Source organism: Elephas maximus, chromosome 3, assembly GCF_024166365.1.
Source record: "Elephas maximus indicus isolate mEleMax1 chromosome 3, mEleMax1 primary haplotype, whole genome shotgun sequence".
In the NCBI taxonomy this organism is placed as follows: Eukaryota; Metazoa; Chordata; class Mammalia; order Proboscidea; family Elephantidae; genus Elephas; species Elephas maximus.
The window spans coordinates 193,513,033-193,526,550 of NC_064821.1; the positions used below are offsets into that span (position 1 = coordinate 193,513,033).

The 13,518-nt window shown below is 40.9% G+C and overlaps 1 protein-coding gene across 4 annotated transcripts in view; it reads left to right on the forward strand.

The window, feature by feature from the left end:
- The window catches only part of DAP3 (death associated protein 3), a 46,760-nt gene that overhangs the window by 25,322 nt on the left and 7,920 nt on the right, over positions 1 to 13,518 (forward strand). For all 4 annotated transcript variants that reach the window (XM_049880729.1, XM_049880730.1, XM_049880731.1 and 1 more), the window contains 3 exons: positions 783 to 836; positions 7,754 to 7,876; positions 9,341 to 9,442. In XM_049880729.1, coding sequence (XP_049736686.1) covers positions 783 to 836; positions 7,754 to 7,876; positions 9,341 to 9,442 — 279 coding nt within the window. The remainder of the gene's footprint in view (positions 1 to 782; positions 837 to 7,753; positions 7,877 to 9,340; positions 9,443 to 13,518) is intronic.

Below are 13,518 nucleotides of genomic sequence, written 5' to 3' on the forward strand. Positions count from 1 at the left end.
GTTATTCTATCATCAGTGGATATTAAGAGTTGTATAGAAGTATTTCAAGTATCTTTTAGCTCCCAAAAGATTAGGATTTTTTTAGTTAAATATTTCTAACATGCAGAAAAATAAATGTGAACACATGGTATAAAAGTAATAAATACCTGCGTGACCTGCCCCATCTCATACTTTTTCCTCTGCTCTGAGAGTAACTCTTTTTATGCATATCATTTTCTTGTCTTTCTGTTTCAACTTTACTATGTATATGTGTATCCCTAAAATAATGAATCGAGATTTGTTTTTTTAATTTTATATAAACCATATGCTCTCATGAACGTTCTTATACATGTTTCCCAGTGTACATGTGTAAGTTTTTCTAGAACAGATACCAAGTTATCTAATTATAGAAGTTCTGGGTGATGGGCTTGCTCATTTACAACTTTACAAGATAGTACCAAATTTGTTTTCCAGCTTACATTCCCGTTGACAGTGCATGAACATTCCCAATGTTCCACAGCCTCTTTAGCATTTGGTATTACCTGACTTTTGCATTTTTCCAAATAGTATGGTGGTTTTAATTTACATTTCCCTGATTATAATGAACTTGAAAATCTTTTCGTGGGTTTACGATCCATTTGTGTTTCCTTTATTATGAAATGCCTGTTCATGTCTCTTGCTCATTTTCCTTTATGAAATTTGTAGGCGTTCTTCATATATATAGATACTCATCTTTTGTCAGTTTTACGTGTTGCAAGTATCTTTCCCCAGTTGTGGCTTACCATTTCACTTTTTTCTTTAAGAGTGCAGGGACAATGCTGAAAGGAATGACAAGGCTTATCTCCAGGGCCCACAAGGTAAGTCCTAACTGACTTGAACACTTTGTGCCTTGTCTTTTTAGGTGAATTTCTTGTTTTTAGGTAGATTTGTTATATACAGGATGAAATGCTCTTTGGAGAACATCAGCATACTAGTGCTTTAATTGACAAGTTTACACTCAAAGAACAGTCACAGTTCCGTTCCTCTGCCCGTGCACTTCACTCCCGGCTGCCCTCAAAATCTGCAAGTGATGGGTCTCAGTAGAGTAGTTGTGCTTGGGAGTTTACCATGTGATAGGAGATTAACTTTTTTTTTTGTAAGTAAGAAAACATATGTAGGTTATTTTTATTAACTTTTATCATTTCTCTAGTAGGATTAATGATTATCATCCCTTAATGAAATATCTAAGAGAAAAATAAGTTCCAAGTTTAGACCTTAAGCAAATAGTTTTTCAGTACCCTCCATATGGCAGATACTCAGGATCCTAAGATGACTCATTTCACTAATAATAATCACCTTTGTTGAGATCCATTATGTGCCAGGCACTGTGCTAAGCGCTTTATCTCATTTAATCCTCACGACTGACCCATGAGGCAGATACTAGCCCTGTTTCACAGATGTAGGAACAAAATAGAAAGGCTCAGTAACTGACCTAAAGTAACAGGCTGTGAAGTTGCAGAGCCCAGACTAGATGCCAGGTCTGCTGACTTCAAAGCCTGTGGCCTTAACCAGTCTGCTGTATTACAGCTTATGGTCCATATTTTCAAGAACTGCACTGTCCCGTGGTAGAAATTTGAATAAGTGACTGTTAGAGTACAGTGATATTACAGCACTTAAGAGGAGCAACTAACCTGAACTAGTAGGGTCCAGAAGAAATCCTCCAAGAACCAAGTCCTGAAGGCTAAGGACTGAGCCAGAAGGATTGGGCACTTTGATTTGATTAATTTAATTGCACCTTAGATTTCCTAGAGATGGAGCCTTTCCTCAGGGGTTCATAATAAGCCTATTTTCCGTATATAAAATAATCCATCATTGCATCAATTGGTCTCAACCCACCTGGAGCAAAGGAGACTGAAGAACACCAAAGATGCAAGGTAATTATGAGCCCAGGAGACGGAAAGGGTCACATAAACCAGAGACTGCATCAGCCTGAGACCAGAAGAACTAGATGGTGCCTGGCTACCAACCGATGACTGCCCCGACAGGGAACACAGCAGAGACCCCCTGAGGGAGCAGGAGAGCAGTGGGGTGCTGACCCCAAATCCTCATAAAAAGACCAGACTTACTGGTCTGCCTGAGACTAGAAGGACGCCGGAGGTCATGGTGCCCAGACGTTCTGTTAGCCCAAGACAGGAACCATTCGCAAAGCCAACTCTTCAGACAGGGATTGGACTGGACTATGGGATAGAAAATGATACCAGTGAGGACTGAGCTTCTTGGATCAAGTAGACACATGAGACTATGTGGGCAGCTCCTGTCTGGATGGGAGATGAGAGGGCAGAGGGGGGCAGAAGCTGGCCAAATGGACGCAAGAATACAGAGTGGAAAGAAGGAGTGTACTGTCTCATTAGGGAGAGAGCAACTAGGAATATATAGCAAGGTGTATATAAGTTTTTGTGTGAGAGACTGACTTGATTTGTAAACTTTCACTATAAAAACAAAATCAGGAATCAACAGAGAAGTGGATTCTGGCCTCAACTCACCATATTAAAGGACTAAAATGTCTTCTTTCTTAGTTCCAAATGAGAAAAATTTCTTGAGGTCAGACTGTGGAGAGATGTCAGTGAGAAAAAATTTTGTGGTTTTTGTAGTTTGTCTCAGAGTGACCTCCTTGATTGACTCACAAATGCTGTTCTTTCAAGAGCTGCGTGATGTTCATTCTGGAACTGTGCAGCAACAATTATGCGTATGGTTATTTTCCCTGGAAACAACAGGCTAGCTGGGTGTGCCATGTATCACGCTAAGAAGTAAGGAATCCGTTTTGCTAGCTTTTAATTTACTGCAAAAAACATAACTAAAAAAATCATTAGATTGCTGTAGAAATACCACCACCTTGTGGCCCTCAAATATCTTGTTTTCCACGTGACTACTACTTTTTAAAGAGACATGGTGCTTTCTCACCAATAGATTAAATTGAGTAGTATTAGTACTAAAAAAAAAAAAAAAAGGGTGTATTATTTAGGATACTATGCCTAGGTAACTGAATTCTCAATGGCTTAACACAACAAAAGGTATATTGTGTGTGTGTGTGTGTGTGTCTGTTGCTGTGTTTCCAATGGGGTCTATAGGCAAGGGGCAGGATGGATATAGGGACAAAAGTTTACCATCTTGGTGAAGTATTTACCATCTCAACGTGTAGCTTTTGAGCTTGTCACTGCAGGGGAAGAGAGAACTCATACACACTCTTAACTGCCTCTAGCTACAAATGACATATATGACACAAGTTACTCACGACTCACTCACTCCACTCATGGTCCCAACCCATCTTCAGGGAAGGCTGGGAAGTGTAGAGGAGTATTTGGATATTTGGTGAACATGCTATCTGCCACAGAGTCCATTTACAATCGTATATTCTCAAAGTTGAAACAACTCTTTTACTTCGCCCTATTGCTTTCTATTGAAATCTATGAGTACTAAGTGTCTGTGATGCATTAAAGACTCAAAGAAGTAGGTACAAAGATGAATAAAATATAATCTCTCTCTCTAGTGCATATGGCTTAAGAATGGGAAATAAACATATATAACATGATATAATGAAAAGAATAGAAAGGTTGGAGTCAGACAGACTTGATTTTAATTCGGTTCTACCACCTGCCGACTTTGTGGCCTTAGGTAAAATTACTTAACTGCCCTGAACTTTGGTTTCTCCCATCATAAACAAGAATGATTCTAGGATTCCTGGCTTAAAAAATAGTGCACATAAAACACTGTAGGCCCTAGTATCTAATAGGTACTCAATTAACTACATGAATATAATTCAAGACAGAATAGAATTCTCATGCAATACAAAGAAGGTGCTATTAGCAGAGAAAGCAAAATAATTTCTTTTGAATGAAGGTGTCTGGCAAATGTTCACAGAGGATATGGCATTTGAGATGAGCCTTGAAGAGTGGGTAAGATTTAAACAGGGATAGAGGGAAGTTGAAAGAGAATGTGCAGAAGTGTTGCTGTGTGCCATTGAGTCAATTCCAACCCACAGGGTTGCCTAAGCCGAAATCTTTATGGCAAAGGCATTTCCCATAAATGCCTTTCTGAGCACTTAACCATTGCACCACCAGGGCTCCTTAGCAGAATTATAGAGGCGTAAAAATGAAAGGCATGTTTTAGCATTGTCATATGACTAGGATATGGAGTTTATGAAGGAATGAGAATAGAAAGGTAAGTTGCATGGCCTTAATTATCATGTTGAGAAATTTGAAACTTCTTTTGACATCAGCAGGGAACCAGCCAAGCTTCCCCCCCCGCAATCTTCTAGATGTATTTTGTTGTTGTTGTTGAGCATATGCATAGCAAACATACAGCAATTCAGCAGTTTCTACATGTACCATTCAGTGACATCCATTACATTGAGTTGTGCATCCATTTTCACCCTCTTTTCTGAGTTGTCCCTCCCTCATTAACATGAACTCATTGCCCCCTAAGGTTCCTAAGCTGCTGTTGTCAATTTGATCCCATGTAGATAGTTCTTAAAAGAGCATAATGCTCAAGGCAGATACTTTTTACTAGTTAAGCTAAGCTGTTGTTTGGTTTAAGATGACTTCAGGGGATATTTTTGGTTTAAAGTTTAAAGGTTAGATCAGTAATTTCAGGTTCATCCACCCTCTGTGGCTCTCAAAAGTCTAGAGTCCATGAGAATTTGAAATTCTGTTTTGCATACTCCCCCTTTTGATCAGGATTCTTCTATAGAATCTTTGATCAAAATGTTCAGTAGTGGTAGCTGGGCACCATCCAGTTACTGTGGTCTCATTGTGCCATGACTTTTTTTTTTACTGAAACCAGACTGACTCTAAAGATCACTAGGAGGTAGAAAGGAAGCACTAAACACGTTAGGCCACTTAACTGGGATGTCCCATGAAACCATGACCCTAAACTTCCAAACCAAGGAACTAAATTCCATGAGGTGTTTGGATGTACATAAGCAGCCTCAGCAGCTATTCTTTTTTTGGTCATTGTTGTAAATATACCTATTACACAACTTCTGCCAATTCAGCTTTTCACAGGTGTACAACTTACTGACAGCAGTTACAATAATTGGCTCTGGAACTCTACCCTTAATCAATGCAATTTTTCTATCACTGTTAACCCCCTTTTCCCCCCTCCCTTGCACTCCGGGTAGCCACTAATAAACTTTGGTTTCTATACACTTACCTTTTCTTGTCTTTTTATGTCATTGAGGCCATACGCTATTTGTCCTTTTGTGATTGGCTTATTTCACTCAACATGTCTTCAGGCTGCATCTGTATTGTAGCATGAGTAAAGAGTTCGTTTCTCCTTCTGGCTGAGTAATATTCCACTGTATGTATGTACCACATTTTGTTTATCCATTCATCTGTTGATGGGCATTTGAGCTGTTTCCACCTTTTGGCTATGGTGAGTAGTGCTGCAGTGAACAGTGGTGTACGCGTCTCCTTTTGAGTCTCTGCTTTCAAGTCTTTTGGATATATACCTAGGAGTGAATGGAATTGCTGGGTCATATGGTGATGGTAGTTCTATTTTTAGGTTTTTGAGGATCCTCCACACTGTTTTCCACAACAGCTGTGCCATTTTGTATTCCCACCAGCAGTGGCTGAGGGTTACAATTTCCCCACATCCTCGCCAACACGTCTCATTTTCTGATTTTTTTTTCTTAGCCATCCTGGTGAGAGTGTAATGGTATCTCCTTGCGGTTTTGGTTTGGATCTCTCTGATGGCTAATGATGCAGAGCATCTTTTCCTGTGTTGGTGGCTATTTGAGTGTCCTCTTCGGTGATAGGTGTATTCAAGTCCTTTGCCCAATTTATAATTGGGTTATTTGTCTTTTTGTTAAGTTGCTGAAGTTTTATGTATATTTTGGTTATTAGGTTCTTGTCTGATATATGGTTTCCAAAGATATCTTTCCAGTCGGTAGCATGTCTTTCCATTTTTTTTTGTTGTTGTTGTTGTTAAAATCTTTCGATGAACCTGAGGTCCCATTTATTTTCCCTTTTGTGCTTTTTATATTAGATAGTCCATTGTTGAAAGCTAGGACTGACAGTGTTGCCCCTGCCTGTTCTTCTAAGAATTTTATGGTTTTAGTTTGCACGTTTAGGTTCTTAATCCTTTTTGAATTTGTTTTTGTGTATGGTAGGAGGCATGGATCCCGTTTCATTTTTCTGCACTTAGAAATCTGGTTTTCCCAGCACTGTTTATTGAAGAGACTCTTCCCATGAAATGGACATAGCACCCTTGTCAAAAATCAGTTGACCATAGATATATGGGTTTATTTCTGGACTCTCAATTGTTTACCATTTGTCTGTGTGTCTGTTATGCCAATACCAGGCTATTTTCATTACTGTAGCTTTATAGTAAATTTTAAAGTCAGGAAATGTGGGTCCTTCTACTCTGTTCTTTCAACATTGTTTTAGCTATTTCGGGCCTCTTGTAATTCCATATAAAGTTGAGGATGGGTTTTTCCATTTCTATAAAGAAGGCTGTTGGAATTTTGATCAGGATTGCGTTGAATCTGTAGATCGCTTTAGGCACTGTTGATATCTTAACAATATTAAGTCTTCCAATTCATGAACATGGGACATCTTTCTATTTATTTACATCTTCTTTAATCTCTTTCAGTAGTGTTTTATAGTTTTCATTGTATAAGTCCTTCATGCCAGCCCAGCTTTTTGATTAGCTGAAGGTTAAACCTATGCTTAGGAGGATAGATCTTACAGAATATGAAAGATGAAGAGGCAAAGATTAGAGGTAAGGATCCAGTTAGGAGGTTGTTACGATTCTCAACCTGTGTAGCGGGAATGGACTGTTAAGAGACAGAATTTATACGTGGAGCTTAAAATCTTCTTATAAAATGGTATAAATGTTACGAGGATGGGTAAAAAAAATTATACATTTTTTGCATTTAAGAAGTTGCTTGGGGAGACTAAATATAAATACAACTAGCTTTCCTATTAGCTGTTGATTTTATCAAGCAATTCCTTTTTATAGCCACGTCTCACATCCCTGTTCTGCTTCTACTGACTTTGTACACTAATCTGCTCCTCCTAACTGCTGGTGTCTTTTCACTTCTACATAAAGTTCATTATACTTAAGTTCAAAACTGGGCTCTCTACTTACATTTCCTCAGATTTGTCTCCGGAAATGTTGTCTTCTCCCTCACCACTGGTTGAGAGGTTTTGGCATGCAGTTCACTGAGTTGCTTATAGATCAGCCTACTTTCACTTAGTTGGATGCTTTTCTCATTACTCCCTCATTACTTGCCTTTAATGAAAGATTCTTCTTTCTACAGCGCAGCTAGTAAGCAAATTGTTGCAACGTGTCATTACATAGAAATAATGACTGTCGAAAAGTGAGGAACATTGCACTAAGCCCCTGATCACTGAGGTGACTATGGACTACCAGACAGCTGAGGACTGCGCATTTGTGGCCCCCTTTCATCATTAATAGGCAAGAACATTGAAAGAATTGCCCTGCTTTAGGGTGTTAATGGCTGCACTAAGCTCCTGAACAGTCTCTAAGGGAATTGTTTGTTTCCATCTGAAACAAAGCCCTGAGGTGGCAACACACAAGCTGGAAGGGATGTAGAGTATGAGTAATGTAATTGGACTTGCAGAATTACAAATTATAACAATATTCCCTTTTACATAGAATTAAAATGTACATTAGTGACATTTTTCCCTGTTGCACACATGGCTTACATCCCCACTGTTGCAGCAGGCACAAAAAGCCTGATAATTCCAAAACACTAAAACAGTTTCTTTTATAGTTGGACTGTGGACGTTTTTTGCACACGGGTACCCAGACACCTCAAACCATTGCTGCTCACCTAGATAACCCGGCTCCCGTGGAGAGTCCCAGAGCTATTTCCCGCACCAGTGAGAGTGACCCGGTGAGTTGCTAATGCGTATGTGGAGTTTTTTCAAAGCTTATAATTTGTGTTGTTACCTTCATTTTACATATCAGGAAAACTGAAACCCAAAGAAGCTAAGCAGATTTACATTCGGTCAGGTAGACAATACAGCTGAGACAGCACTCTGGAGCCCAGCTCTTCCCAGTCCGTATCCAATACTGTGGTAACATAAAGCACCCAGGTCAGCACACATCTGTTCTGATATAATCCCTACCCATGAACTCACCACAGTACCAAAGATTTTGTTGCATAGGGTAGATGCACAGTAAATACTTATTAATTTCAATTCCTTACAAGGTAAGTTTAGCAGTCACTGATCTTATTTTATGAGTGGGTTAACATACTTTTCCTTAAAAGATCAGATAGTAAATACTTTAAGCTTATGGACCATAACAGCCTCTGATGCAGCTATTCAACTCAGTCATAAACAAATGGGTATGGCTTTGTTCGAGTAAAACTTTATGTACAGAAATGTGTGACTGGCCATCATTTACCAACCCAAGTATAGAGAATCGTAGAGAAATCAAATTTACCTGCCCGGGATCACATAGTAAGACAGGTACAGAACCCAGGTTTCCTAATAACCAATCTAGTATTGTTTTGCATCGTTCTAAATGGATTTCCTGGTATCTAGAAAGGGAATTACCTTGATTTGTTATAAGAACGGCATATCTTAAAGTGAAGTTTGTTAGCAGAAGGCAGAATTCCAGCAGTATTCAGTGTTGTATTTTCTACTTCAAGTCCCATTAGGCTGGATATTGATTTCTTTTCTCCTTCCCCAGCATTGTTGCTGCCTCTCATAAATGACATTAGCTGTGTGGTCTTTGCTAAAATGTGAAGTGACCAACAGCTTTTCTTTCTCCCTTCTATCCCTGTCTCTACTCTCTGAATCTTTCCATCTTAACATAGGCTGTGTGGAAGAAGAAAAGATAATTCCATTACCCAAAACACCATCTCAGCAGGGTCTCTTTTATTTATGTCTCTAGTGTTCACCTGTTTTCACAAGCACAGAATGAAATAGAATAAATGAATAAAGTCATTGAAGTGTCTTTCAGCTTCCTCTGTAATTGTAGTCTCTTTATCTGCCAATTCCTCTGGGGTTTCTATGGAAACAGCAGCATGCAGATGATCTTGTCACATGATTGGAGCATCTCTGTACACTGCACAGAAAAATCCAGATGGCAGGAATTGTTGCTGGCACTCCCACATCTAGGGTTTACGTTGCTGAGCAACTGGCTTCATCATTCAGGCCACCACTAGCTTCAAATACATACTGTTGATGTGAGGACAGAAACTAGAATTTTTTGTCTAAGATAAATGAAAAATACCTTTTCTAGCTCTGAGACATGTTTCTCCAATGTGGTCTAGCAGGCCCTATCCACTTTTGTAAAGCCTTTGTCACCTTGTGTTCCCATTAGACCTGTTTGCATTTTTATTTCATAGGCCAAGCATGGGGAGCAACAGGAGGGTCAGCACTACAACATCCCCCACCAGGATTTGAAGACTGTATTTCCCCACGGCCTGCCTCCTCGCTTTGTAATGCAGGTGCTCAAAACAGGGAGAGGAATTGGGGGGCGCGGAGGGGAGAACACAAGCTTTTGGTAGCAGAGGGGCGGGAGAAAGTGAGTAGAAAACTATACAAGATGAAATTTGAATCTGAAAAAGATAAATTTAACTGTTGATTATATTTTGTGAATAACACAATTACTACAGTTACCTTAAGTTAATGTTTTATCTTCTGTTATCCATCTTAAATCTATTTTTGGTACCAGGTAAAATATTCTTAAATAAATAAATAATATTCACCTGTTCTCTTTGGGCTGACCAACAGGTTTCTAGAAACTTTGGCATTCAAATAAATCAATTTAATATTTGCCTTAGCAAGATATCGTGAAAATTATTAATATTCTGCAGGAAAAAAATCATAACACATCCCAGAGCCAAATATAAATGATGTTGGTATTAGCCACATGCATTCATCTTCATGTAGTTTTGTGGCCCAAAGAGAGTGATCTTGGGTCGCTTTTTGGCCATTTAAGGATTTTGTGATTAACTGCAAGTATAGCTTATCGGCATAATTGGTTCTTCTCACTAGTTCCTGTTGAATTATTTTAAGCCTCAGAAATTATTCCCACTTAATGAAATACCAAACTTGACTGTGCAGATGATTTTTAATTTAAAAGCCAGAGACTGTCATTTCTTTACTATGATTTGTTTTAGGAAATCAGATGAAATACCAATAAAGGAGCCAATTCTAGACCATAGACAGTCTTGTCATCAGATATTTTGTTAGGATTGAAATTAGGATTTAACAGAAGGAAACATACGTAATGGCATTTTAAATTCTCCTTAGACATTTACCATGGAATCTCCAGCTTCAGGGTTGGGCGGACCTATTGTCAAGCCAAGGTCCAAGGTCACCAAGATAGAGATTACACACAGGCACTGGTTGGAACAATGCTCAGCTTACACAGAGAAGGGACAGAGCAATAGTGCGCATTGGTCCCTTGTGGCGGGTCACTCCTTGCAGCTGACACAGGGCTTGTGGTCTGCACACAACCCTTTCATGCTGAGTTTGAAGGACCCCATTCTCCCCTTCCTGGGCTTATAAGCATGTATAAGCAGTTCCTGGGAATGTTGACATGTGTTCAGGACAAGAGGGGAGGGATGTGCTGTTATGTCATCAGCTGCTATCGGATGTGTTTGGGTCAAGACGCCCTGGGAAAGGGAGTCAGCCCACACTCTCATCCCCACCAAGAAGCCAGGCTGACACATCTGTTCCTAAAGACAGGTTCATTTGTGGCCCACAGTGAAAGGTGGCAGGCTTGCTTTGACAGCCCCCTTCCACAGTCCACCTCCAACTTTCCTTGCGACCCCAATAAACAGAAACAAAGTGCCTAAAATTTTTGGTATGCCCATTGTCCGTCCACTCTGGACAGTGAGCTGCATGTCCATAGCACGTACACCACTTGGGGGGCTGAGTCCTTGGTGGATCCCTTCTGAGATTGCAGTGCCTTAGCTATATACCAAGTCTGGTTAAGAGAGCAGCTTTCCGAGGCCTGCCAGGCAATGCCTTTCTAATTGCCTATGATCAGGCCTGAAAAACTGCATATACGTTTTTAGCCAGAAGCTAAACTACTCAACTCCTGTCTTTAATCAGTCGTTTATATGGCGTGCTGCGTCTGACCTCCTCTGACTTCGCTGGGTGGGGGAGGCGGGTGTGAGAGAGTCATCAGCATCCACAGCCCATAGCTGATTCCTGTGAGGGAGCAGTCAGACATACCTCCTCTCTCCAACGTTTTTTACCAATTCTTATAACAGCCGTCCCTCCCACGGCACTCTCTACTTCTCTGCTGGGTTCAGTAATCCTTTGCAACAGCCACCCAGAACTCACAGAGAGTACACACGATTATGGAGTTTATTAGGAAGCTCACACGTCTATGCCAAGAAATTTGGAAGAGAGCTACCTGGCCGGCTGACTAGAGGAGCTCCATATTTGTGCCCATTCCAAAGAAACGTGGCCCAACAGAATGCAGAAATTATCGAACAATATCATTAATACCAGGAACCCTGGTGGTGTACTGGTTAAGTGCTCCGGCTGCTAACCAAAGGGTCAGCAGTTCAGATCCGCCAGGCACTCCTTGGAAACTCTATGGGGCAGTTCTACTCTGTCCTATAGGGTTGCTATGAGTCGGAATTGACTCGACGGCACTGGGTTTGGTTTTTTTTTTTCTTTTGGTATCATTAATACCACACGCAAGTAAAATTTTGCAGAAAATTACTGAAAAACGGTTGCAGCAGTACATCGACAAGAACATCGACAAGGAACTACGAGAAATTCATGTTGGATTCAGAAGAGGGTGTGGAACAAAGGATATCATTGCTGATATCAGATGGATCTTGGCTGAAAGCAGAGAATACCAGAAAGGAAGATGTTTACCTTTGTTTTATTGACTACGCAGAAGCGTGGATCATAACAAATTATGGATAACATTGCGAAGAATGAGAATTCCAGAACATTTAATTGTGCTAATGAGGAACCGGTACATAAGCCAAGAGGCAGTCGTTCAAACAAAACAAGGGGTTTAAAATCAGGAAGGGTGTGTGTTAGGGTTGTATCCTTTCACCATCCTTCACTCAGTCTGTCTGCTGAGTAAGTAATCCGAGAAACTGGACTAGAAGAAGAACATGGCATCAGGATTGGTGGAAGACTTGTTAACAACCTGCGATATGTAGCTGACACAACCTGGCTTGCTGAAAATGAGGAAGACTTGACGCACTTACTGATGAAGATCAAAAAGCACAGCCTTCAGTATGGATTGCACCTCAACATAAAACAAATGTGCTTACAACTGGACCAGTAAACATCATCATGATAAACGTAGAAAAGATTGAAGTTGTCAAGGATTTTATTTTTTTGGATCCACAATGGAAGCAGTAGTCAAGAAATCATAACATGCATTGCATTAGGCAAATCTGCTGCAAAGGACCTCTTTTAAAATGTATAAAAGCAAGGACACCACCTTGAGGACTAAGGTGCCCCTGAGCCAACCCATGGTCTTTTCAGTCGCCTCATATACATGCAAAAGCTGGACAACATGTAAGGAAGACTGAAGAACAACTGATGCCTTTGAATTATGGTGCTGGTGAAGAATATTGAATATACCATGGACTGCCAGAAGAAAGAACAAATCTGTCTTGGGAGAAGTACAGTCAGAATACTGATTAGAAGGGAGGATGGTGAGGCTTTGTCTTATGTACTTTGGACATGTTAGTCAGGAGGGACCAGTCCCTGGAGAAGGACATCATACTTGGTAGAGGATCAGTGAAAAAGATAATAACCCTCAGCAAGATGGACTGACACAGTGGCTGCAACAATGGGTTCAAACAGCAGTGATTGTGAGGATGGCATGGGACCGGGCAGTGTTTCCTTCTGTTGTACATAGGGGTGCTATGAGCTGGAACCGACTCTCTGGCAGCTAACAACAATTAGGGAAGTAACACGTTACAATTCAGGATCAGGAACGATTTAGGATATAGTGCTTCAGTCAGGACAGCTTCTCAGCTGTGCCTGCAAGCAGACCTTTCCGTGGCCCTTGGCCTCTTGGACCTCTTGGGCTAGCCGGTCTCTGCTCTGTTGCAAAGCTCTTTAGCTACACCGGTAAGTACCCAGAGGCACCCCACTCCACCAGCAAGCCTCCTGCCTGAAGGTGCTCAGCTCTGTTGCTCCATGGGCTAAGAAGCCCACCGTGCCATCATCTGCTGGTCTCCTGGTTCTGCTGCTGCCTCATCTTTCCATCTTGTACTATCTCTGGTATTACAGCTTTCTGTCTCCTGGGTCTAGGAGGTTCTCAGTGCAAGGACCCCGGGTCCAAAGGACGGGCTTCCTTCTTAGCTCTTCTGTTTGGTGGTAGTGAGGACCCCCCTTCTGCCCTGGGATTGGCTTTTTTTTTAAGCCTACCGGGATGACAAAACTTGACCAGTCCCGTCATTAGAGTTCCATACACCTTACTTGCATGGTCCCACCCCCACAGGAGTTCCATGCCCCTTATCTGCATTATTAGCAAGCTGTCCAATCCCCTTGGTGGGCCACAAGCACCTTATTTGCATAGTCTCACCCC